Source organism: Phyllostomus discolor, chromosome 11 (genome assembly GCF_004126475.2).
Source record: "Phyllostomus discolor isolate MPI-MPIP mPhyDis1 chromosome 11, mPhyDis1.pri.v3, whole genome shotgun sequence".
NCBI classification, from domain to species: domain Eukaryota; kingdom Metazoa; phylum Chordata; class Mammalia; order Chiroptera; family Phyllostomidae; genus Phyllostomus; species Phyllostomus discolor.
In genome coordinates this window covers 34,887,946-34,913,578 of record NC_040913.2, presented here as the reverse complement: position 1 = coordinate 34,913,578, position 25,633 = coordinate 34,887,946, and the positions used below count along the sequence as shown (strand labels likewise).

At 36.5% G+C, this 25,633-nt stretch overlaps 1 protein-coding gene across 2 annotated transcripts in view; it reads right to left on the bottom strand.

The window, feature by feature from the left end:
* DIAPH3 (diaphanous related formin 3) overlaps positions 1–25,633 on the bottom strand; it is a 472,405-nt gene that overhangs the window by 182,476 nt on the left and 264,296 nt on the right. For both annotated transcript variants that reach the window (XM_028526818.2, XM_028526817.2), the window contains 2 exons: positions 19,051–19,290; positions 4,136–4,265 (listed from right to left, as the gene is read on the bottom strand). In XM_028526818.2, the coding sequence (XP_028382619.1) occupies positions 4,136–4,265; positions 19,051–19,290 (370 nt within the window). The remainder of the gene's footprint in view (positions 1–4,135; positions 4,266–19,050; positions 19,291–25,633) is intronic.

Genomic DNA, 25,633 nt, shown 5'->3' with positions numbered 1-25,633 from the left:
GCATAAGGAGGTTAATGGAAGCCTTTGAAAATGCTTTGTGCTTGTTATTGCAGATGAATTTGAAATTTTCAAACACTATGCAGTTTCCAGGTGGCAGCCACCTGGAAATTAAGTGTTCTAAGTGTTCACAGTAGGTGAATAAAAGACAAACATTTGGTATTTAGTAAGGCATTTATCATAAAATGTTGGAAAGTCAGGAGGAATTGAAAACTAGGAGATATATTTAAATAGACAAATATTTGGATTAGACCAAGAAATTACTAGCTAAAAGCAAACAAATAGAGCCTTAAAAGCAGACAGGTCTTTAAAATGGAGAGGAAAAAAATCAAATATATCAAAGAATGCTCCCGAAAACTAAAAATGTGGAAACAAAAACTTGACAAAAATAAAAATTGGTGATCATTAAATCCACTGTGATAATACATGGGATATTGCCCTTTCTCTAGAAGCTAATTACATTCCCAGCAGTTCCATGAATGGTCTCTAATATATAGTAGGAGTTTTTAAATAGTGGTCTAAGATTTTCTGCAAAACCTATAGATTTATCCTTAAGGACAAAGTGTAATAAATACAGAGACTTTGGTGAGGTTCCCAGTAAGGACCAGGAAAAAGCACCACAGAGAAAGTGGCATTTACTTGTTACTTGATGAAAGAGAAAACTATAGACATTTCAGGCCACAGCTGCCACTTCCCATAGATTTAACTTAGAATCTACCACAGACCTCTCTGCTGAGATGGCAAAGGTGGTAAAAAGACAGGGCAAATGAGAAAAAGGAATGGAAGGGGGCTAAGGAGGATTTTCTCAAGTAATTAAATTTTGAGGAGAGGTTCAGGGTATCAGAATCAACAGCTACATTTTATGGCATATTGTGATCTACAAATTGATGTGTAGCTGGAGATGGCAAGTAAGCTGATCTACAAGTATGGAGCTTAGAAGAAAAGTGACTGGTATAAATTTGTGAGTCATCGTTATGATGGTATTTAAGCCCTTGGGACCTGAAGAGATTACCAGAGGAGAAGCTACAGAGAGAAAAAAGGGAAGGACTCAGTAGCAGGCTCATAACAACAGCAGCACTTGGAGGTTGCATAGAAGAGGAGGAGGAGGAGGAACTAGAGGGCACTGAAAGGAACAGGGAGGAGGAGCCAGCTGGGACAGAAGCCAGATATGAGTGACAGAGCCTGAGATGCACTAAATCAGAAACTAACCCTTGGATAAGCAGCAAGACAAGGGCACAGTTTCTGGCACAGACCGATCACACAACATACGCTAGTTTAATGAATGAGTGAGTAAGTTACAGAGTGAACTCACATGGCGTTTCTAGAATTCAGAGTTGACTATTTAGGGAATAGTGGAAATATAAGCTAGAGGTGTGATAACCCTACAAACGACAGAGCTGAACAAGGTGACATTGTAAACTTACCTTTGTTCCATTTTAATATACACCAAGAACTCCACGGTTTTGTCATCTTTTCTATTCGTTAAAATAATATCATTCCAATTTAATGATACAGGTCGTGTGAAATAATCAATAAAACCTTCATAGATTAGAATTCATTAGTTTCACTTGTTTAGACAAAGGAAAATGTATTCAACCCTTAGAAGTCCAGAAAGGAAAGAACTATCACAATCATATACAGAAATACAATAATGACCTGAAATATTTTCACTGAAATACAACAGATAAGCTGTAAGCTATTATCTCTCAGAAAAGAAGTAGCCCTAATGAAGTAGATTTTTGAAAATTGTCATCCGGGTAAGCTCATTAGTTGCAATGAAAGTTCCCCCTGCTGATCCAAGAGTACCTAATGGCCAAGATTTGTTATGTCTCAAAAAAACAAAGGTACTTTTTAATTCATGAGATAGCTCACTATGGAGATTCCAAATCTAGAAACTTTAAAATAATGATATATAAGAGCACTGAAATACTCCAAAGCAAACCTACTTATTTCATCCAAAACATTCCATTTATTATTTCAAAATCTCATGCATTCATAGGATAATATAAGCATAAAAAGAAATTACGCTCCACAATTACCTGCATTATAAAAACAATTATCTCAGCAGTGGCTATTCTACCTCAAACATGAAGTTTGCTGCTCCCTAAGAAACACATTAGCGGTATCTGCTGACCCATCCACATATGCGGTCCTCTGCTATAACAGATGGAAACTAAAGCCTCCAAGGCCCGTAATGCCCCACAGAAACACCGAAAAGGAAAACAAACAGAGGAACCTAATTACCAAGTTACAACTCTGCAAGACCTTATGAAAGTTAAATAGTTTTCAAAAGTAAAATATTGTAATATTTGTACAGAATTTTACATATAATCACATGACTCATGATGAATGATACTTCAAAAACTTAATTTATAAGCAAAAACTGCCAGAAAATAAATTCTGTGATACAAATTGCATCTGCAAGAGAAGTCAGTCCAGGCTCACTGTTAAGTTTTAGGACTAGCAGGAAAGAGGGTGAAGTGATCAGAAATAAAAACTGCTATTAGCAGAAAACGTCTGCACTGCTTTAACTCCTGCTCAACACCTAATGTTGACATAAGCTATTAACTACTCATCTACTTTGTCACTAGGAAAAAAAAAGGAAACTTTCACTATATTTCAAGGCACTTTGCACCACTTTTTCATCTACCATTCTGTTACTTATGAAAGATAATGTTCATCAAGAACACCTATTTTCAATTCTTCATTTGTTAATTCACATTTTACTTCAAAATTTCAGAAATCTAACTTAGGAAAGTCACCTTCCCTAAGCTAAAGAACTGACCACATAAAAAATATATTGAGTGTCACTGAATTATTTTCACTTTTTTCTTCTATGCCCTTTGGCCCTATCTCACACTGTTTAATATATGACACAATTTCAATTATTTTCATTTTTAAATTTCACACACACACACACACACACAATATTCTTACATCAAGCACATTTTAAGGTAGCACAAAGACAAAGTAAGTAATTCAATTGTCATTACAGCATTGGGAGGCAGGAGTGAAAAGTAAAGTTAAAGGTTTAGTTTTGGTCTTAAAAATCCAGACCAATATTTCCACACCCACCTACACTCCCAAAAACATACATCTCAGGAAAAAGTGTCAAAGAATATATCATGTCATTGAATCACATGTCTTCATGCAGCTAAATACTACAATCCCATTTTATAGAAGAAAAAAACAATTTAAACGGAGCAGGGAATGATAAAAGTGAATTTTTTGATTTAAGAAGTATTCACTATAATATGGAAAAAATAAAGTATCTTTCTTTAAGTTGACAAATTCCAAATTTAAGAAGGAAATAAATAAATGATAACATGCTTTGACATTGCTAATGACCAGTGCTCCACACAAAGAGGATAGTCGCCATTTCCAGTGAGTTGTCCTCCAAAACGCATATGCATACATTTGTGTACCTTCATACAAGTGTGTGTTCGTGCATGGGTTGTTGTGAGCCAATTAAAGCCCCCCATAAGATCTAGGTGATATACAAATAAAAACTAATCAAAAATTACAATTGAGGGGGGAAGATAAAAAATTACAATTGATCATATTATAACCAAGTATTACTAATAGGTCTTAACTCTTTCTATGATCGTTTATAACCTGATCTAAACCCACAGTCAGGGCTAGAAGCAGGTTAGAAAAGTGAATCTCTGGAAGTTTGGTGTCTACTTGGACAGAGAAAGCGGGCTCCACCTGCAAGATGGGTGGAGATAGATTTGGGACTTGGGCAAACAGGGGTCACTGATTATTAGTGCTTGGCTCAGATACTCAATAGTCCCCAAGTGCTTGTGAATGACACTGAATCAAGGGAGCATGACACTGGCTACCAGTGGAACAGGCTTACCAGCAGAGGTGGGGCTGGCAGGTACTCCCAAGGTTTAAAGTGCAAAACAACAGATTTTTAAATATAGGTAGGGCCTCATTATCAACTCCAATTAGACTCATAGCTTCAATAATGACAGTTCATGAAACAAATGTTCTGCAACTTCTATTTTTAAAATGATGCATTCAGTATGAAAACACTGTGACAGAATAGCAAGCATGCTCAAATAAAAGGCATCATTTTCTGTCTTTAAGAACTGAAGACCCAGAACAGCGGGATGTTTTCCATAAAAGCACAAACCTTTGCTAGCTTTGTCCAAATGTTCCAAATCATTCACAAAATTCAGAATATCAGGGTACTTTTCTTCACATATTTCCACCAGAAAATGAAGTAGTGTTGTTTTCTGATCTGCTGATTTTGTATCCTTTAGCTAAATAGGACAAGAAGCAAAAAAAACAGAGTCAAACATGTTTTGATACCTGCCTATTAAATAATGTTACTACCATATTTTCTAGATAAGAATAAAAGAGTAAAATTAGTTAATTCTATTTTTGAAAAGCAAATATTTAAATACTTGCAGTGCTACTCTTTACATGTTGTTGTTTGGTCAAAGTCATTAACATTAATTGAAAAGAAGGAATAACTTTAATCCAATCTGGTATGCAACATTTTATGGGGGAAATAAATATGGTAAGTACCTAAGAAAACAGAAAAAAATCAAAGTTAATGCAAATGTTTAAAACACCCCCACATTTGGTCATTTTTTTTCATTCAGTGCATTCGGATAGAATGTGCACTATTTACTGTGGGAGCTGCAGATACACAGATGACACAGTCATTCCTCAAGAAGCTGTTTAGTGAAAAAAACAAAGGAACAGAAAATACGTATTTACCCTGATGTGCCAAATAGTAGAGCAAACTAATCACAAAGCACATTTAGGAGGACATGATGTCTAAATTGAACATTGGTAGAGAGGAAGTTGCATGGGGTTAGGAAGGAAAGACAAAAATCAGAAGCTCAGTATCACGGGCAGAAAGAAGGAGCAGCCGTGGCAAACGGCCATGAATGCGGAAGAAAATGGCACATCAGAGGCGTCTGCTGGACTTCAAAACACAAGTGTGTTGGGGAGGGCAGGGAGGCAAAAAGATACAAATCTGGAAGGACAGAAAAAGAAAGAAAATAAAAAGTAGGCCATTCAATGGAAATAGGATTTGGACCCCTAAAAATTTGAAATTTTTAAGCAGATGACCAGATTTTAGAAAGCTCCCCATGTGGTAGTGTGGATAAAAGAGTAGAGCAAGGGTATTAACAGAGGCAGAAAGAGTAATTTAAAGAGCTGTAGCAATGATCCAGGCAGGGGAAGATGACAGCCTGAGCTGAGGTAATGCTTCGGGAATAAAGGTCACGGGGCAGAGTGGCACAGAAGCTCAGGTGGTGCCATCAAGTGAGACAAGTTGGAAAGGATGAGAACAGTTTGGGTAGGGTGGGCAGCGGAAAAATCACTTCAGTTATGAACAAGGAGAGTTTGAAGTTTTTAAGTAATATCCAAGTGGGAATGTCCAAAAAGATAGATTTATACAGGTGTACAACAGTGTTTCTCAACTATTTTCATCACTGCCAGCTAAGGGGCTTTTTAAGGAATCCTCCCCACCGCCAGTTGTTTGTACCCATGGGATTTTTAAGCCACAGGCACACTGTACATATATTTAGGTGCTGTATGTACATCTGTGCTTTACATATAACAACAGTAAGACATTTTTGCTCACCAAGAACGTTTTTATCCCCTTGAAGGTGAAAAACTGTTGAAAATTCCTCAGGTGGCTGGAACTTAAAAGGAATCAACTAGTCTAAGAGCATCAGTTTGTGAGCTGTTAGCCCTAAAGCTAAAAATTTGATCAAATATGCACCCTGGCTGGTGTAGCTCAGTGGATTGAGTGTGAGCTGCGAACCAAAGTGTCACAGGTTCGATTCCCAGTCAGGGTACATGCCTGGGTTGCAGGCCAGGACCCCCAGGAACCGCACATTGATGTCTCTCTCTCTTTCTCCTTCCCTTCCCGCTCTAAAAATAAATAAATTAAATCTTTGAAAAATTTGATCAAATAAACTCTAACAGGTACACAGAATGAAAGAATGAATAGAAGCTTGAAAATCAGCCTCTAGGCTGAAATGGCTGAGGAATGCAAGTGGAAAGGAGAGGTGGTAAAGCTAAAATCCAAGCATAAAAAGAAAGTTAGCTTGTGTTTTGTGTGCTTCTTGGGGTAAGGAGTACCAAATACGAACACAGGACAAGTAGACAATCTGGTAGTGTTCCCTATAACCAAGGAATCATCCAGAGCAGATACATGTACGAGAGGGGGAAAAAATCACTCTTTGCATACCAGGATTTAATTTAGAGCTGGAACTTCTTGGCCTACCTAACTGGGAAAGGCCATATTTTCTTGCTTCTTACCCAACAATTTCCTACTTTAAAATATGTATGTGTCAGCCCTGGCCAGGTCGGTCAGTTGGTTGTAGTGTTGCCTCATAGACCAAAAGGTTTCAGGTTTGATCCCTGGTCAGGGCACATACTTAGGTTGTGGGTTTGATCCCCAGTCCAGATGTGTCTGGGAGGCAACTGATCGATCTTTCTGTCACATCAATGTTTCTTCTCTCTCTCTCCCTCTCTCTCTCCACCTCCTCTCCTTCTTTCGCCCCTTCCCTCCCTCTTTCTTCCCTCCCTCTCTCTCAAGTCAATAAATATATCCTTGGGTGAGGATTAAAAATAATGTATAAGTATGTATATAAATATACACCACATATGTAATAGTTTTGCAAATCCTACTATCACTAAATATTACTATCACCATCAGAAGAAAAGTTAGTATACAATACAAGAATGGGGGCAATTCTATGCCATCATAAATATAAACACACACAACTTATTAATATAAAACCCAGCACATTCCTGGAACATACCACTACCTTTCTAGACAGACTGACTTTCATATGATTACCCATGCAATAGGGTCAAATACTACATTGACCTACTCAACACACAAACTAATATTGAATCACTATGTTGTACACTTCAAACTAATATAATATGGTATGCCAACTATACTTTAATAAAAAATTAAAATAGCTCCTGGCATTTTAAAAATTTATATCAACACTTAATCCATTATTTAATGCCTTTTGAAAGGAACACAAATAAAAAAATCTGGCTGTTTTGAAAGAGTATGGGAGGTCTGTCCAGAAAAAGTCCACCTATTGTTAATATAACAAGAATGATTTGTGCAACATTGATGTAACCTGGCAGCCAAGGAGAGTTGACTAGAACACATATGTGTGAACAATGATGACATTACTCTACTAGTCAGTGGAGGTGGTAGTGAGCATGCGTACTGTGTGGCCTTCACATTTGAAATGACTGAGTAGAGCAATGGATCTGCATCAAAGTTTGCTTTAAGCTTGAACATTCTTCCATGGAAACTACTGGGATGATTCAGAAGGCTGCAGCTTTAGGCAAATGGTGATTGGGAGCTTCATCATGACAAGGAATCCACTCATGCATCACATCTCGTGCAGAGTTTTTTGGTGAAATATCAAATCACCCAGGTGATTTAGCCCCCTTACAGCCCAGATTTGGCACCCTGTGACTTCTGGCTTTTCCCAAAACTAAGATCACTTTTGAAAGGGAAGAAATTTTGACCATCAGTGAAATTCAAGAAAATATGACAGGGCAGATGATGGTGACTGGGAGAACCGTGTGAGGTCCCAAGGTACTTATCTGAAGGGGACTGAGGCATCATTGTCATATGTACATTGCTTCTTGTATGTTATATCTTCTTCAGTAAATGTCTCTATTCTTCATATTACATGGGTGGATACCTTCTGGACAGACCTCATACTTTAAAAATGACTTGAATACTAGAATGGCCACTAACATGCATGGTTGATCTGGTAATGTTAAAACACATCCTGGCCCTGGCTGGCATAGCTCAGTGGATTGAGCACGGGCTGCGAACCAAAGTGTCGCGGGTTCGATTCCCAGTCAGGGCACATGCCTGGGTTGCAGGCCATGACCCCCAGCAACCGCACATTGATGTTTCTCTCTCTCACTTTCTCCCTCCCTTTCCTCTCTAAAAATAAATAAATAAAATCTTAAAAATAAACAAACAAAAAAACCACATCCTGAACTAGTTACATAGCCTTGGGCAAGTTACTGGCCCTCAGTTTTCACAGAAGTAAAATAAGAATACAAACTAGACAGAGAAAGAGAACTCTTTAATTCACTTTCCGCTCTAAAAATATTAAATATGCATTCTAGTGGACTTCGTGCTGGTGGACATAGCAAAATCTAATTTGAAACAATAGTAGGATAAAAATGAAGAAACCTAGTTATAATCTCAGTTCAGAAGTTATTTTTGAATGCTTGAGCTAATTAAAATCTTTCTGAGTTTCAGTTTTTACATATGGTGAGAATGTTAATACAATTTGTAAAAGTTACCTCTCAAACATAATTGCATTCATACTATCATCTTTAATGGATAAGGCCAGATTAAAAGTAGAAAACTTCTGCAAATGTAGCTTTCCTTTGCACAATTAACAGTTAGCAAAAAAGTTGTCTTTCTCTCTTTTTTAAATAGCATCCTAGTAATGAAGCTCTTTAGGCCTCCACCCCCACCCCCTTTACAGAAGCGTCTACCTGGGAAAGCCTGTCCCTTCTGTGAACATGCAGCTCCTGCCCGTCACCAGTTTATACCCTTCCTATCTTGCTCCTTTTGTGTGAAACTAGATACAAAGCCTGTGTAGAACGTTATGACAAGCACCACCTACCTCTCTAATTGTAAAGCCTGGAAAGGGTGTTGCAGTACTATTTGTAACATAGCTAAACAGCCAGCAACTGCTCGGATTAATATACCAAGAAACCTCTATGATCCAACAACAACCAAATGGATCAATGTTGATCTTTATTCATGAGCAGTAAGCTTCTGAATTAGAATCCTGGAAATACTATAGTTTACATAGCATCTACAAATTTACTGAAAGTTATGTCTGCAGGTGTAATACATTTAAGTATTTAGAGACAATCATGAAGCTAAACACTAATTTACAGAGGAGGGTGGTATCTTGGTTGCATATTGAAAACATCAACGAACTAGCAAGTAGCATATTGGTAACAGTTTAATATTAAAAAGTATACTGTGAATGGTAAAAGGAAGCAGAATTCTTCTATGCCTCTGAAATCTCTTTTTAACAATTGTGACAGAAAAAATGCCCCCTGCAAATTTCCAGTAAATAAATCTGAAATAAAATTAGACCTAATAATAAGTTCAAACAAGAGACACAGACAGAGATCATTCGTTAATAATGCACAGTGTCTCATTTACAAACTCTGAATTTGAGGTGAGACCTTTTTTATTCAGGTCTAACATTTTCAGAAAAAAATTGTATAATTCTGCCAAGGTATTTTTCCTGCCTCAATTACTCTATTTGCTCCCTCCTTCCCCAAATCACTTAAAAAACAAACAAACTCCTTCTAACAGCAGGAAAGCACAACAAAATATATTTGTCAAAATCTTTACTTGTTCTATTTTTTTCGCCTTTTCGATAAACATTAATAGTAAGGAGGGCACATCCTATTTCTACCAACTTCTCGTATCAAATGTAATCTGTGATTAAGCCAGAAGAGGAGTGCTTGGGAGCTAGTGATAATTTTGCTGAAGGGGTCAAAGTGAGCATGTTCCGTAATGCTAACTTTTGGAAAGAAACAAAGCTAAAATATTTGCTTTGAAAATTCATTTACGTTTAAAAATATGTTTTATTTAAATTTAACAGACATTGCTTGACAGAATTCCTTTTGTACTATTGTCAAGAGATTTATCTTCCTGATGAATAATCATCACTATTAAATAGAATTTCTTATTTATATATTGCTTCTTTAAGATACACTTAATGTGGCATACATGTCAAATGAACAAAAAGATGGATGGACTTTCTTCAATTGCTCTATTCATTCCCGACAAAATAATGTTAAAAGCAGATACTGTAATATATCATTGCCTAGTTGTCAGTCTGGAGCAGAAGTTCTTTGTTGCTACAGTGCAAGGATTTGGAATATTTCTAAATTATCTGGCACAAATTTGGATGGGAATGGGGTTGTGCAGGACAGGGGAGAACAACAGGGGGAAATGGGACAAGTATAATTGAACAACAATAAAATCAAATTAAAACAAAAGAATATTTCATTGTTTTAGGCACAATGAAGAAAATTCCTAAAATTTTATTTTGGGAATAAGTATCTTGGAGATTTCCTTAATTCAAAGACTGTAACCCTTTACTCTTCGATGATACAAAAACTTGCATCATATCAATATTATTAAATTAGTAATTCTCCTCCCATTATGTTGCTGTAATTGGAGTATGTTTCCAGAAACCACTGTTTTAGATGTTATAGACATTGCTGACCGCCAGAAAAATGACAAAATTATGAGTGCCAGTAATGACCCCATGAACATTCTAGAAGACCACTACTTGTGAATAGTATTAATGCTGAGAATGACAGCAGCAGCTCTTTTATGTGGCACTTAAGATGAAGCAGGGACAGGCCCAAAATATATGTTTTATGCTTAAAAAAAGCCATCATTTCCATTATTAAGGAGGAGAAACAAAGACATTCGTGAGATCGTGTACTGAGCCCCACATCACATAGCTGCTATATAGTAGAGCCAAGATTTGCACTCATGTCTGTGAATTCAAACCTCTTCACCACTACAAATACAGTTCCTCAACAGAAGTCTTTTTCTAGTGGGTTTTATTGTGCATCAAAAGAAACAAAATTCTCAAAAACACTGTGGACAAAAATAATAGTAAGACAAAAAGCATTAATGCAATTTAAAATACTGAAGCTCTATAACCTGAAAATTCTAGCCTGGAAATCCTCTGAAAATGAACACCCTCCACCCTCATGTCATTTCTAGCTCTGAGAGCATGATCTTCTTTCTATTGTTTTATATTTTATGTTAATAAAATGCCACCTGAATACTATAACTCAAATAGCAAGCCTTTCCATATTGCTAATGTAATAGTGCTGACATAAGATATGAATATGGATGGGTGAAAACATATCTGTAAAGTTTAAACTTCAACAAATTTTAACAGGTATTTATAATAATATTATCTTTCCTCTCAAATCCTTTGCAGAATAAAGTGATTTGTATATGTATGAAATAGCATCTCTAAATATAAGTTAAAGTTATCCACACAAAATGGATGTGTAAATACAAACTTCCAACAAATATGTCATAATTACTCAGATAAAAAGTTCAAAAAATCAAGTTCGCTAGAGAAACCATCCCACAATTATAGAGTAGACAATATTTTCTGATATGCATAAACACATTAAAAATAATCACTCCCTGATTAGATTTTTCAAAAAGATGGTGTATCCCTTCAAAATGAACAGAATTAAAAATATTAACAGGAATAAAACAAGATGCATATCTGATATGGCCATAACCATTTTTAGTTCATACAATAAAACTTTTATAATGATTTTTAAGATGGGTAGAAGTCAACAATACTATGTAAAATAGATAGCTGGATAAATTTATGGTATTTTTATATGAAAATTTTTGTATTTTTGCTAAATTTTCATTTTAAATAAGAGGGTTAAAACATTAAATAAGCAAAAAAAAAAAACCCCATGAATAATAAGGACTTCTAAAATTAAAAAACTGGTTTTACCATATACTCATGGACATATGGTTAAAAAGTTATAATGTTTTGTTGATGAAATTTACACTTATGTTTATGAGAGCCATTAAGCTAAAATTTTCCCTTATTGTCATGTCTTCGTCTGGTTTTGGTATATACCTATTTCATCGCTATACCCTTCCCCTCTACCTTACAATCAATGTGCATAAACATCTCAGAAAGTACAGACAATAATGTTGCGTGTTTTGCCTCTGATCCCCCAAATCAAGAAACGATGCAGATCCTTGGTAAAGAAGAGCTAGATAACAAGCTTCCTGGAGTATCAGAAATAAAGCACCCCATTTCCCAGGGTGGCAGGTGGGTGCAACCTCTGATTTGTGGTAGCTGTTGATGAGCAAGGTGTTGGCGAGGATCCTGAGGCTGTGTGTGGGAGAAAGGAAATCTGACAGATCAGCAATGTTTGTCTCAGGAGCAGTGAGACACAGCACACAAGTAGTGTATTTGCTGGTTGAGAGCATTACAGTTCTATTAAAATAATGCTTCTAATTTACAATGCTTAATTACAACTGAAAAAGCAGTCAGAAGTAATATGAATAGAATTCATCAAAAACACTAGTTAGTAAAGCCAATTGTATGTTTCTTGGAAAATGCCATGCATTAAATGGTGTTAATGACTGAGTCAAAAGGGGTTAAGCATCTAAAGTTTCACGTTGCTTTGCAAGTCAGTATTTCAGTGATTTAATTGGCTGGATATAAAATAAGAATGGCATTTGTTATCTGCAAGTCTTTGGCCCAAAACCACTTTACTTTCAATAGATGCCAAATTTACTAGTGTGGTTTTGCCAATCTGATAAGAAATGAAATTTCTCTCAAGTTCTTCAAAAACACTGACTGCGGATGGAACAATGGGTTGGTTTGGTAGAGGTCTTTCTTAAAAATAATTTCATAGTGTAAAAGAAAAGGTGACCTATGAGAACCAAAAGTTAACATGTGTGACTGTGAGGCACACTACAAACTGCCTGTGACGGGTAGAGGTATTTGTCTCCTGCTTTTTACAATCACTGAAACTTCACCTGTGCAAGGTGGAGCCCTGTGAAATAACTCAGGATACTGCCATCAACTTATTTCAGTTCCACTGTGTGCCTCACTTTTGTATTCCTTTCACTCCCCCTTTAAAAAAAAAAATTTTCAGAGTAGTGTTCATCTTGACAAAAAAAGAGAAGTAATGGTTTTTGGAAATTCTCTCACCACTCATCATCCTACTATGAAGATGTAAAGTTGCTTCTTTTTTGTTCTGTTTTTGTGCTGGTTGGGTTTTGCTTTTTTTGTTTGTCGGTTGGTTCAAGACCACCAATCAAGGATCTTCAACTCTGGGACAAGGCAGTAGGGCAAGAGACAGCTAAAGTGATTCTCAGGTCAGCCAGTGCATTAAATCACCAGGGACATTTTTTGTAATGTCACTAATCAAAACCCACATCCATACATGCTGAGGTAATCTGATATGGGGCTGACATATGAGTGTTGCTTACAGTTCTCCAGGTTGAGAATCAATGTCCTACAAAACAGGGCTGTTCACAATTTCAGGAAATCACTCACTGGAGTTGGTAGGGATATTAAAGAAAAAAAATCCATTTTTTCCTAAAAAATCTTCCCCAGCACAACTTTGGTGAAGTTATTTAATTTTGTTCTGTGCTTGTAAAAGGAATATTTAAAAGATGAGATAAAATTTTCAACCACTAGAAAAGATAACTTAGACAAAAATCAATCTTTTTTTTAAATTGAACTCTTTTCTTTTTTTATAAGTTTTTTGTGTTTTTTTTTTAAGATTTTTATTTATTTATTTTTAGAGAGGGAAGGGAGGGAGGGAGAGAGAGAGAGAGAGAGAGAGAGAGAGAGAGAGACATCAACGTGAGGTTTCTGGGAGTCATGGCCTACAACCCAGGCATGTATCCTGGCTGGGAATCGAACCTGGGACACTTTGGTTCCCAGCCCACACTCAATCCACTGAGCTACACCAGCCAGGGCGACAAAAATGAATCTTACATGGCAGCCCCCCACCTTTATCGCCTCACTCCCTGCAGCCACGCCCGCTACTCTTTGAGATGAACTCACATGTTCTACTGCCACCGAGAATAGGCAGTGTGCTGCAGAGCGATGCTGTGGATAAATTTATAGTAGAATCAATGGCTCTTTGTTTCTGTAATTTCCCCCCAAAAGAACAGCACAAATTCTGATAAAATTAGTTATTACAGTAGGTAAAATCTTCCAAAAATTGTATCTACTATTCTAATACATGAGATTAGTTTAATTACCTTGACAAAGAGCTACATTTTACAGCTCCAGCATTTATTTGTATTCACTGAGATGATTTGTTATTCAGATCATAGTGAACATTACTAGACACATGATACGGTTACTGCATGTAGATTGATAACATTGATTTTATATTTACAAGGTAAAGTCATCTCATATATTTTAATATTGTGTTGAACTTTGATGGTTGGGTCAACTCATTCTGCTAGATCTCCTTGGAACCAAAAGATGTTGGCCTTACAAACAGGTTTTTTGGAGCACAAACTTCAGCATTATCCACATACAATTTCTTTCTCGGTGTAGGGTAGGTAGCTAGATATTAATAAAGGAGAAGGAAGCAAAACTGGCCAAGCTTAATTAGGCAGGGAGCTACAGCTTCACACACCCCACAGGACTGCTGCGTCCTCTACACTCTGGACCTAATCCCAGAAGTGGGCAGGAAGAATTGGTTACTGCTTGTCAGCCTGGATTACCCAGGAAAAGAAAACAGCAGAAAAAACTCGTCTGCTGGCCCCACGTGCAGTAGAAGCCATGATGGCGATCATGAAAGGGAGGTGTTTAATTTGGGAAAAAGAACAGAGAGGTCAAGGAAAGACCCAGTACAAGCCCACAAAAATCTAAGACATGGATTGGTTAGAGCGAGGGTCCAGCACAAGCAGACAAAGAACTGGGAGACTGCTGTATTGGAAAGCCCAAGATAATAAACTATAAACTTGACAAATGTCTCTTGCACAGTAACACATTCATTTGCCAGTTCCTTCCTTCCTTTGTTCTCTGTTCCCTCCCCACAGCTGCACTGCCAGCCTAGCAGCCATAGGAGCCCAAGCAGGGACTCTTAGTGCAAGCTGTCAGGTGTCTGGCCCCAGCAGCCCAAACATAGGCCTGGGCACAGCAGCACATCCGCAGCCAGAGCGCAGCTAGAAACAGAGGGTAAGCTATCCAGATGGGGATAGACACTGAACTGGACTCAGCTCTGGCAAGGACTGAATCAACAGCACAGAATTTCTGGATCCTGGCCCTTTTTTTTTTTTTTTTTTGGCTCGGTGAAGGCAAGGCTGGACTTCTTCCACTGTGGGATAGATGGAGATGAGACACGGGGAACCTGGGGGCAGCCTTTTATTTCTACTCCAGTAAATCTTACCACTGTACCTCATCCTCCCATTGGTAGGTCATTGAAATGCTTTTCTTTTGACTCCGTGGAAGGACCCCATTTCCACTGGCAACATCGCTAGGCATTTTTGTTAGATAAGAACCTACCATTTGCTGGTTAAATTTCTAAGGATATATAATTTTCATTTAATCAGTAAAACTCCTAAAAAATAGAATATGATCTCAAACTACCTATTATCATGCTTTTATCTAAAGTCTAGTCATATCTTTGGAGGACTTTTGTGAATGAAGTAGTCCATCCATTGTCCTAAATTACAGGTCTCAGGAAGGATAAACCATTTGAAAAGCCATGCTATCAGAAAGCAAATTACTAATTCCATTTTACTTAAACTAGAAGTAGCATTACTGTAACTAAAGACCATACTTATATCTTACCATGAGGGTTCTTTTGGAGTACCAAGCCCTACCAGGCCCTGAATACATATTTGTAGGAGATGAGAAAGAGTAAAAGATGGTAAGAGGACGGATGTAATGGATTTTTTCCATTTATTATTTGTAAGAATATAGCTCTGTACCACATTTTTTCTTTATGACACTACACATGCAAAATTTCTTATGAAGGCCAGCTCTGGCTAATCAGAGAAAACACTATTTTTAGCTCATGAAAATTTTCATAACCATGTTTGCACTTCATTTTTACCACCAGAAAGGCTCAAACCTATGCATCTACTATAATTTTTATTTAAATCTTAATAATAGATTCTATTTTATGTTTACCTGATATGTCATATTTTACTTTTATATTTACTTATGGTAAGCTATATTAAATCTTCAGGACAGAAGAAATTAGATGAACCCTTTTCTCTCTCTGAACTCCGTTATTTTAGTTAGCCATCTCAATGACAAATAGATACAAGAATATAATACAGCTCCTAAAATATAATGTATATGAAATTCAAAATTCATGTAATTATTCTAAACTGTGCAATGTTAATAAATTTAATATGAATCTTCATGCATGGTTCATACCTGAGATAAATGTACAAAGGATATTTACAAGTAAAAAATTGGGATATAGAATATTAGATGTCACAGGATTACCTAGAATATTTTAACAGGTTAAAATATAACTCTGTTTTTCTACTTTAAAGTAAATTTGAAATTCTTTGTGTGGAGACTTATGATCAAACCAAATGCTTTATACTCAGTGTGAAAATTCAATCACAATTGTGAAAGATCAAACTGCTACTTACAATAAAAAAGAGAAAACATGATAAGATATCATCTTGTTCAATATGTGCTTTCAACTTGATGCATAGGCTAATAAAAAAATATGAAGTTCTACTATTTATTTTGTTTTTTACACAACAGAAATCTCCTAAGAGGGATGATTAAAATACCAATCTCGCTGGCTGAAAATAGAGTCAACTTTATTATCTGGAGACAGATTAGCCAGTTTGCAGATTGACTATAGTAAAATAATAACAGCATGCACTGTATTTGTAAAAGATTTTAAAATTACTATGCATCAATGACTGTATCTGAATACAAGAAGATGTCTATTTTCAACTACATGATAACCAAAAGATACAGCATTGTTTCTACTGCACTGTCATTCAAGAGCTATTTATTGATTACTTACTATATACCAAGCACTGTCAGGCTATTTCACCTCATTAATCTGACCTAATCTCTCCTCAACAGTGCTCTTTTGAAGGAGGACATGTGGTCAACACTTTGTGAGTTGGCCATAGTTCTGAGGTGCAATATCTAAAGAGGAACAGACACCTAACACCAGGAAACAAACACCGGGACATTTCTAGGTGTGAACTTAACTTCTCCACCACTTGTTCTGCATTCTGCTTTTCTTCCTTTGCTTCCCTTCTCAGGGAAAGCCTGATCCTGGCAGCCTAGCTTCCCTCTTTGTCCTTCAACTTCCAAGTTCATAATCACCACCCTCTGACAGTTCCCCACATGTTTCTTAAATGTGCACTTCCCTCCATCCCCTGCCCCATTCTACCTAGAACCTCTCTATTACTCACCTTAGCTCAGACCACCATCATCCCAAAGCACAATGACTATTATCTAATGGTCCCTCAAATATTTGCTATGTAATTAAATAAGGGACATCAATCAGATGCTCTGATTCAAGACACTGAGGTAAATGGGGGGAAGAAAACTCCACAAACCACCTGAACTTCATTTTCGAGCAACCACTTCAAACATGTCAGTAGCACAGAATTATCTTTTACCCTTCCCCCTTTTCCTTCACCTTCCATTGTCTTCCCTATCTATCTTCTCAGCTACATTTCCTCTGTCACTCTCCTAGGTCATGTGCTACTGTCAGCCAATGACAGAAACAGGTTATATTTGTGTTGCCAGTATGTATGGACAGCGATTCATTTGAAACATGGCAAGTATGACTGAGGAACTAAATTTTTAATTGTTTAAATTTTGATTAAATTTAAATAAAAACATTTGGCTAATGGTGACAATGTAGCTTACTTTTTTCCATACTGCTATTAGAATTATCTTCCTATAAGATATCTGAAAACATCACTTGACTTATACAGATAACATGTCTCCATAAAACCTTGACCATGAAGAATGACACTTGAGGCTTTTTGCAGTCTAGGCCCATTTACTATTTCATTTCCATTTTCTCTGGTCCTCTTCTCTCTAGGCTCCAACTGTATTGGATCACTCAGTGTACTCACACACACCACGATATGCCTTTCATACAAACTGTTGATTCTTGCTTAGAATGCCTTTTCCTCTCAGGAACACCCACTCACTCTTCCATATCCAGTGCAAAGTTCTGTTCCTCTCTGAATACTTTACTGCCCTCCCTTAGCAGGGCTAAGCTCTCTTAATTCTGCTGCTGCAACTTTTTGTATATAAGCTCCCTTAAAACATTTAATCACAATTAATGGTTTTAAATGTGAAAAATGTACATTTCACACATGCTAGGTAAATATTAATCATATTAAATGAGACGATCAGGTCAAGCACTGGGTGCAACAGTAATGAGTAAGCACTCTATAAATGCGCAAACTCTTCAATACATGTGTTATGAATTATATCACCCATGCTAGAGACCTTAACAGAATACAGACAGCCAAGAAAAAAAAAAAGAAGAAAATTAAAAGATGAAGATGGAAGAGGGGAAAAGCTCGCAAAGCTTTGATATCAATGGGAGGCTTAGGTTGGGGAACTAATGTAAGAAAAGTCATGAAAATACCAAGAAGATTAACTATTCAGCAAACCCATAGCTAAAGTTGAACTTGTTTCTCACCTTCCCTTCCTAACTGGCAATAGCAATAATCAAATTCCTTAGTCAGGGAGAGTACATGTTAGCAGGTCAAGAATAAGAGAAAGCTTTCCTTGAGATGTGTAACTGAGGAGAATTTGTTATAAGGAAATCAATAAAGCACTATTACTCTGACCCATTATTTAGAAAAGAGCTCTCCTACATAAAACATTGAATATGTTTGCTGTAGAAAATGTTAACCTATGGAAGAATCAGGCAGAAACAAAAATCTGTAAACTTACACGATTTTCATATCCTCTAAAATTATATTTAAATAAAAACATTTCAAAATGTTATTTCTTTATATAATCATAACTTCTCCTGTATATAAAGCAATCTCACTTTTCCCTCCCTTTAGTCTGCTTGCAAAAATTAAATACAAAGAAATATTTAAATAGTTAAAGGTAAACATTTTAGTGGCAATCCTAAGCAATTGCTAATATATATATATCATCATAGATGCAGGTACCAAAATTGAACGACAATATTTTGATGTCCTATTTCATCTGTTTGAGGAAGCATAGGTTTATGACATGATTTTGTTATTAAGCAAATACCTTCAGATGGATTTGCAGATCAAAGACAATTAACGTGTGGATTTAGGTCGGAGGTTAAGAAAATTAGCTCAGTTCACTCTGGGTTTTGGTTCATGGTTTAGTTCAGGTTCTTGATAATGAACACATCAAAATTTAAAAATTAAATAATGTAATCAGGGCTGGCATTCTACAAGTAAGTGTGCAGGCAAACATGTATTTCAAAAAAGACGAAAACAAATAAACTCACTTTACAGAGGGAGCTAAGGTTAAATCCGAAGGTTTGAGCATTCCGGGAGCCGGCATTCATGTAGTTTCCCATTAGCAATACAAGTTCCAGCAACTTGCTAAAGCTTTTGCTCTTCTTTATCTCTTCGCAGGCGGTGCTGACAGCCATGATGTCAGGTTTGATGTTATTCACCTGCTCTTCAAACTGAAGCTTAAAGAGAATAGCACTGAGCCGTGGCCGCAGTCTCTTCACATTGCTCATCTGATTGAAAAGAAAATAGCAGATTTCCTTTAAAATGCATGGTATACTTCAGTACTGTAAGCCTGCAAGTAATCTGGGATGATTTATTGGTATGACAGTACCGAAGAAGCAATATGTCCCCTAAAACTGATAGCAGGAAGAAAGAAAAACCCTGGCTGTTTTTCTGAGGAATCCAGAGCCATCCCTCAAAAAAACAACTAAAAGCAAACAAAAACAATTTAGATGCTTAATGAAATGAAAACTTTAATTACATGATAAAGTTTAATTAAGCAATAAGGTACTGTACATATTTTTACAACTAAATTTTAAAAAGAGGATACAGAGGCAACAAATTACAAAGCATTCATATCATTAGTTTTGTTCAAAACTGAAACATGCTGGGTCACGTTTAGTACATATTCAGAAAGGTGTACAGGAGGGTTTGTTTTCTTCAAGTGGCTATTGCTGTCCTCAGAAGCACTGCTGACTAACAATACATGTTAGATAGGAGAGCAAATAAGTCCCAATTTGTACCAAAGTGACTTTCTTCAGCAACACAGGAAAGCAGAATGACTCCTGACACATACTAAATTAGCAGAGTTAGACTTAGGAAGCACGGGCGTAACAGGAGACAGAAGCAGTACAAAGCCATGGGTCTGTTTGGGGCTTGGGGTTTCTTTGTTGGGAAGGCAGGGGTTGAAAGTGTCAAAAATATACACAAAGGGCTAGAGGGTTAGCAAGTCCTTCCCTTAAACTTACTCTCCGTGTTCTAACAACACATGTAAAGGAAGATCCACTTACCTGAAGGCTGGAGACCTAGGGCATTTAAGCTACATATGAATTCCTTGACCAAGTGCATTAGGAATTTCAGACTTAAAACAGATTGATGGGACAGTAATAGTATAACTCTTGAACTTCAACATCTATTATACACATCAAAAGCATTTTCAGGCAAGGCCAGGAAAAAAAAGACAGAACATGACAGAGTTAAAATAGGAACCACTTCCGTCAGTCACAGACCCAAAAGGAAAGGCTAAACAGCGACAGCTCCTGAGGTGCACAGGATGTCTGTCAAGGGCACAGAAAGCTAGCTGATAATAACAGGTGATTGTTATTTAGAACAAAATATGCCATACACAAGCCTAAACTTATTAGATACAATAGGATAATACAGACATTATTTTAACAATGCGACAATATAACCCAGCACACTCATGTAAGAAGAATTGAGCAATAAAGAGTTAATCTCAGTAGATACTTCTGAGAATATATCTTCAGATGGACCAAAATCTTACAATGACTTGACTGAAAAGTTTCTTAGCAAATAATATAAATGTCCAACTTACATCAGTACTCTCCCCAGCCACTTGACATGTGAAATGTTTGTTTATGCGTAACTAGAAAAGATTCTAAGAGCTCAACAAATACAGTTACTAAGAAGTCCCTTCTACGAAGTACTTTAAGGCATGTCTTAAAATTCCTTGACTTCAAGGAATGTCTTCAAATTCCTGTCTAGAGAAAATGTTTTTCCTAGGAGAGAGTAAAAAACTATAAGCTCAAAAAAGACATTTCTTAAAGGAAAAAAAATGAATAATGATTTTATAGAATAAATTTAAGTAATACAAAATTAGAAATAAAAAGTGAGGTCCTATTAGAATGATGTTTGGCTATTGAATGTCTAGTACATAAAGTATTAGACATATGTCTTAAAATGCTCCCAATGAACTCACTTTCTTGAAATTTTTATACTTACTTAAACATCGCAAATGGTATACAAGGTCTGACCAGAAAGTATCCAGTCATGTGATATGAAAAAGAGGCATTTATTAAGGATGATACAAGATAAAAAAAACATTGTATATAAGACAATGACGCCTCAGTCCCCTTCAAAGTAGGCACCCTTGATTCATCTCTGGCTCCGACCTCCTTGAGAAAATCTGGTTCATTGGCAACTGCAGCACAATGTTATTTCTGCTCTGGTAGCAGAAGCTACAGAACAAATTTTACCATGACATGAATTTTGCCACAACATGTTTCATGCCAAGATTCTTCATCAAAATTTCAGTCACAGTAGATTTCAGAGTTCCAAGATCAGCTTCTAGTTCTCACACTGTCAGTCACCCATCTTTGTGATTGCAGCCCGTACATGTTCAACATTCTCAGGTGTTCTGCTTGTTGCAGGCCTTCCAGAATGTGGGTCACTTTCAACAGATTCTGGACCATCTTTGCCACACTTTTATTTGCACTACATTGATTGCATTGTCCTCCAAAGCCTTCTGAATCATCCGAAGTTTCCACGAAGGAATGTTCTAGCTTAATGCAAAATTTGATGCAGATTCGTTGCTCTACTCACTCATTTTCTGTGTGACGGCCACACAGTACACATGCTCACTCAATGGCATCTACCCCCCCACCGACTAGTACAATGAAGTTGTCATTGTTCACACATGTGTATTTCAGTCCACTCTCCTTGGTTGCCAAGCTACATTGATGCCATGCAAACCTTTTTTGTTATATTAACAATGGCTGGACTTTTTCCAGAGAAGCCTTGTATATTCATATTATATTGGAGTGATTCTACATAACACTCTATTACATTTAATATATCCTTTAGAATAATAAGATGTATAAAAGAACACTCACTTGAATACATATATTATGGCCTTCCAGAGGTTTGTAATGAGCCCCTAGAATCTGTTTTCAGTCTGTGCCCTTATTCATGATCATGAAGTTAGGTATTTAGCACTTTGCAATAAACATGAGAAGGAATTATCCAGTATTCCATGAAAACCATTAGTATTACAAAATATATTAATTTTAACATATTGTATATTAGTAAACTGCTTTGTGCAGAAAGAGAAAAAAAAGACTGCTTAAATGGCTATACGATACCGCCCCAAAATATGTTAAAGGTTTCCTGCTGACAAGCTAGCCATATGCAGCCAGTATAAAGTAATTAATTTTCCTAGGAAAAAATATAACCTAGATTTGTATGAGTAATGAGTCTACCTGGCACTAGGGACAGGTAGCTTGAAAAGATAGAGTAAGTCTATGATGCAATGCAGAATGAAGTGTTCTGTGTTCATGAAAAACCCTGAGAAAGCAAAGTCAGGAAAGCCAACCAACAGGTCTTTGAAGGCAGTTTTGTAAATTAGATGCCCTTTTCACAATGCTCTTTCTTCCAGATTTAGAAGAGTTAGTATTTTGACTGATCTGAGATAAATGTATTTTAGTGAATGAAATTACCAAGCTGAAAAGGGATGTGAGAGGTCAGCTAGATGTAGTCACTGTCTTTAGTCCACCATTTAGCCCACTCTGGCCGCTTAGGCCAAATGGTTTCCCCTTTAATTTAAAACACACACACGCACATACACACACACAAAACCCCTCAATAAAAGCTAATGTTCTAAGATCTAAATCTTGAAACCTATGATAATAACAGCACAGCTCTTTTTCTTATTAATCAAATCAAAGTTTGTTCAGGTGGAATCAAAGAAAATAGGTTTAAAACAATAGGGAAATATTTTTATTTTAAACCCCGAAGAATGTTTCCTTAATACTTCACATAGTCTATCAACACTGGGGATTCACATTTTGTTTGCTTGCTAAGAAGCCTAAAACTCTGGCTTGGCTGTTAACAGCCAAGGTGAATGCAAAAATAAAGCTACAGTACACAAATAACACTCTCAATGGTAATACAAAGTCACCAAAAAAAGAGGAAGGGCTATCATAAAAGTAACTTTGAGGTAGTTAATAATTAGAATGTTAGAGAAAATTATGATTTCATTTTTACAGAGGTATCCTTTACATTTGTTAAATGATCTTAGCAACGTAAACCCAAAGCACCAAAATCTGACATCTAAAGGTATAAAAACGAGTTATAATCTGAAATCTAAAGGCACAAAAAAGTATAGAGTATTTGATTCACTACTATCTCTTGAAGGCAGGGAGCAGTACTCTCGCAATCTCCTACTTCCACCATAGATGACTCATGCCAGGGTGAAATAACCTTAAAGGCAGTGACTAGTGAAAATTAAGCCAGCAGATTCAGGGCCCTAAGGGTAATTTTTACTCTAAAATATTGCTTGTTGGCAACATGTGTAGTTGGAACAGGGGCAACATAAGATGAAAAGACCTTTAGCGAACCAGTGAAGCAACAAGTCCTGACTGGGAGCCCACCAGGAGCCACAAGAGGCACAGATGTAGTGGTTACTGCCCTCATAGCACATTCCGTCCAGCTTCCTCCTTCTGTCTTAGCAGGTAAAAAGTACAAAAAAGTCCCCAAGGAGATGTGATCTCTCAAGATCTAATTTTAATTTTATCCATTATTCTATGAAGAAAAAAAAGGAACCAGTTTGGTATTTTTATACCAATCATTTTCAATGCTATGATATGGGTTACTTTATGCAGTTTCCTTTATAAGGAAGAAATTTTCAGGAGTCAACTTATTCAAAACTTGTTGGGTTTTTGCCCCTTCCTGTCTGCAGACTTACTTAGGCTCACCTCAAAAGAAAGATTAGTGCATGCTCCATCTCTTCATTACTTTTCCCTAAAGCCAACATAAAGTCATAGATACTTAACTGTTCATTTAACTTTCAGCCACTACAAGCAACCAACTGATTAAAAAGCTACTCGCCCCAGTCTTAATTAACTGACTAAACCTTTACTTTATACACTTTTAAATACATAATTATGAGGAATAATGAAATAGTATTTCAGGAAGGTTAAATGACTGCTTCAAGGTCACATACTGCCAATCAAGCGTACAGTTCTACTCGGAGCATCACAATGTAAAAATTAACAACCACAGCTTAAAAGCCATCTGATACTCAAACTACTTCTGCTATGTCTTCCGATAAGAATGGACTTTAATTTCCCCACAGCACTTACTAGATAAAACACTATGGAGAGGACCCTGCTGTGTGCTCTGCCTACTACTACTTCATATTCCTTTCCTTTCTCTTCGGTATATCCATTTACCTCCCGCTCTGCTGAATTTTTAATATTTTTTCCAGATCCACACTGTACTCTCCACTCATATTTCCATATTAGCCAATTATTCTGCTCTTGTGGGAGAGGTGTGATAAGCAGGGAGAGGGTGAAAAAACAAATGCATCTTTGTGAAAGACAGGACTGAAGAAAATGACAAAGGGTTGAGGGAGGAAAGTGACACCTGAGAAACAGGATCTAATAATAGAATTAAGACACTTACGAAAAAGTTTTGAACTTCACTTTTCTAATTAAACTAGGTGAGAAATATCTAACCAGTATCATTAGCTGGCCGATATTTTCATGATTTCCAGAATTCTCAGAAAAAAAGCAATGTTCATTTTACTTCAAGAGAGGCGTCACAAACATAGCTATTCAAGTGCCTTATGCTTGGGTAGTGCTCAGAATATCATAAAATGTTTTTAAAAGAAATGTGGCCTTATGCTATTAAAACTCAAAAGCTAAAATTATTTTTAAAAACTACACAACAGCAAAGTACATATGGTATTTTTTTTACAAGTTTTCATAGGAGCAAGGTAAAGCCAAGAATAATACAAAAAAAAAATTAACAGGATAAAAATGTATATTCCTCTAGCCAGCCAAGAAATGGACAATCAACTATAGGCGTCATAAATAGGTTTGTCATTGTTTACAAATGCTTATCAATTCTGGACCACCAAGGATTTCACAGGAGGTTCAGATGAATTCTACAGATACTCAGGTGGTAAAGCTAGAGAGCAAGAGACTTATTTAACTTGGCAATCTTAGCAAGCAGTCTGAACATATAAGTTTCATATTTGATGAATTAAAAAGCTGGCATAAAACTCTGAACTATTCTGGTGTTTTAAATTCATTCACGTCTGCTTCCAGACAGTCCCTGCCCTCCCGGAGAAAACCAATGTTTTTACTTCTATCATTATAACTCAGTTTTGCCTGTTCTTAAAAATTTGTATTAATGAAACCTACAGGAAACACTGTTTGAGGCTGGCTTCTTTCAAAGAACAAAATTACTTTGAGATTCATACACACCTGGTGTAATTGAGTACTTTGTTCCTTTTTATTAGTGAGCAATAATATTTCATTGCAAGAACACATCAAAATTTGTTTATCCATTTTCCTGTTAATGGTTTTTTGGGATGTTTTCTTTTTCAATTTGAGGCTATGTAGAGGATTGGGTTGAATAGTGACTCAAAAAAAATGGTATTTTAAGTCCTAACCCCAGGTATCTGTTAATGTGAGCTTAACTGAAAAAAGGGTCTTGCAGATGCTGTGAAGGATTTTCACATGAGATCACGCTAGATTTAGGGTGAGCCCTGAGTCCAATGGCTGATGTCACTTAATAGAAATAGTAGAAAGAGAAACAAACAGAAGGCAG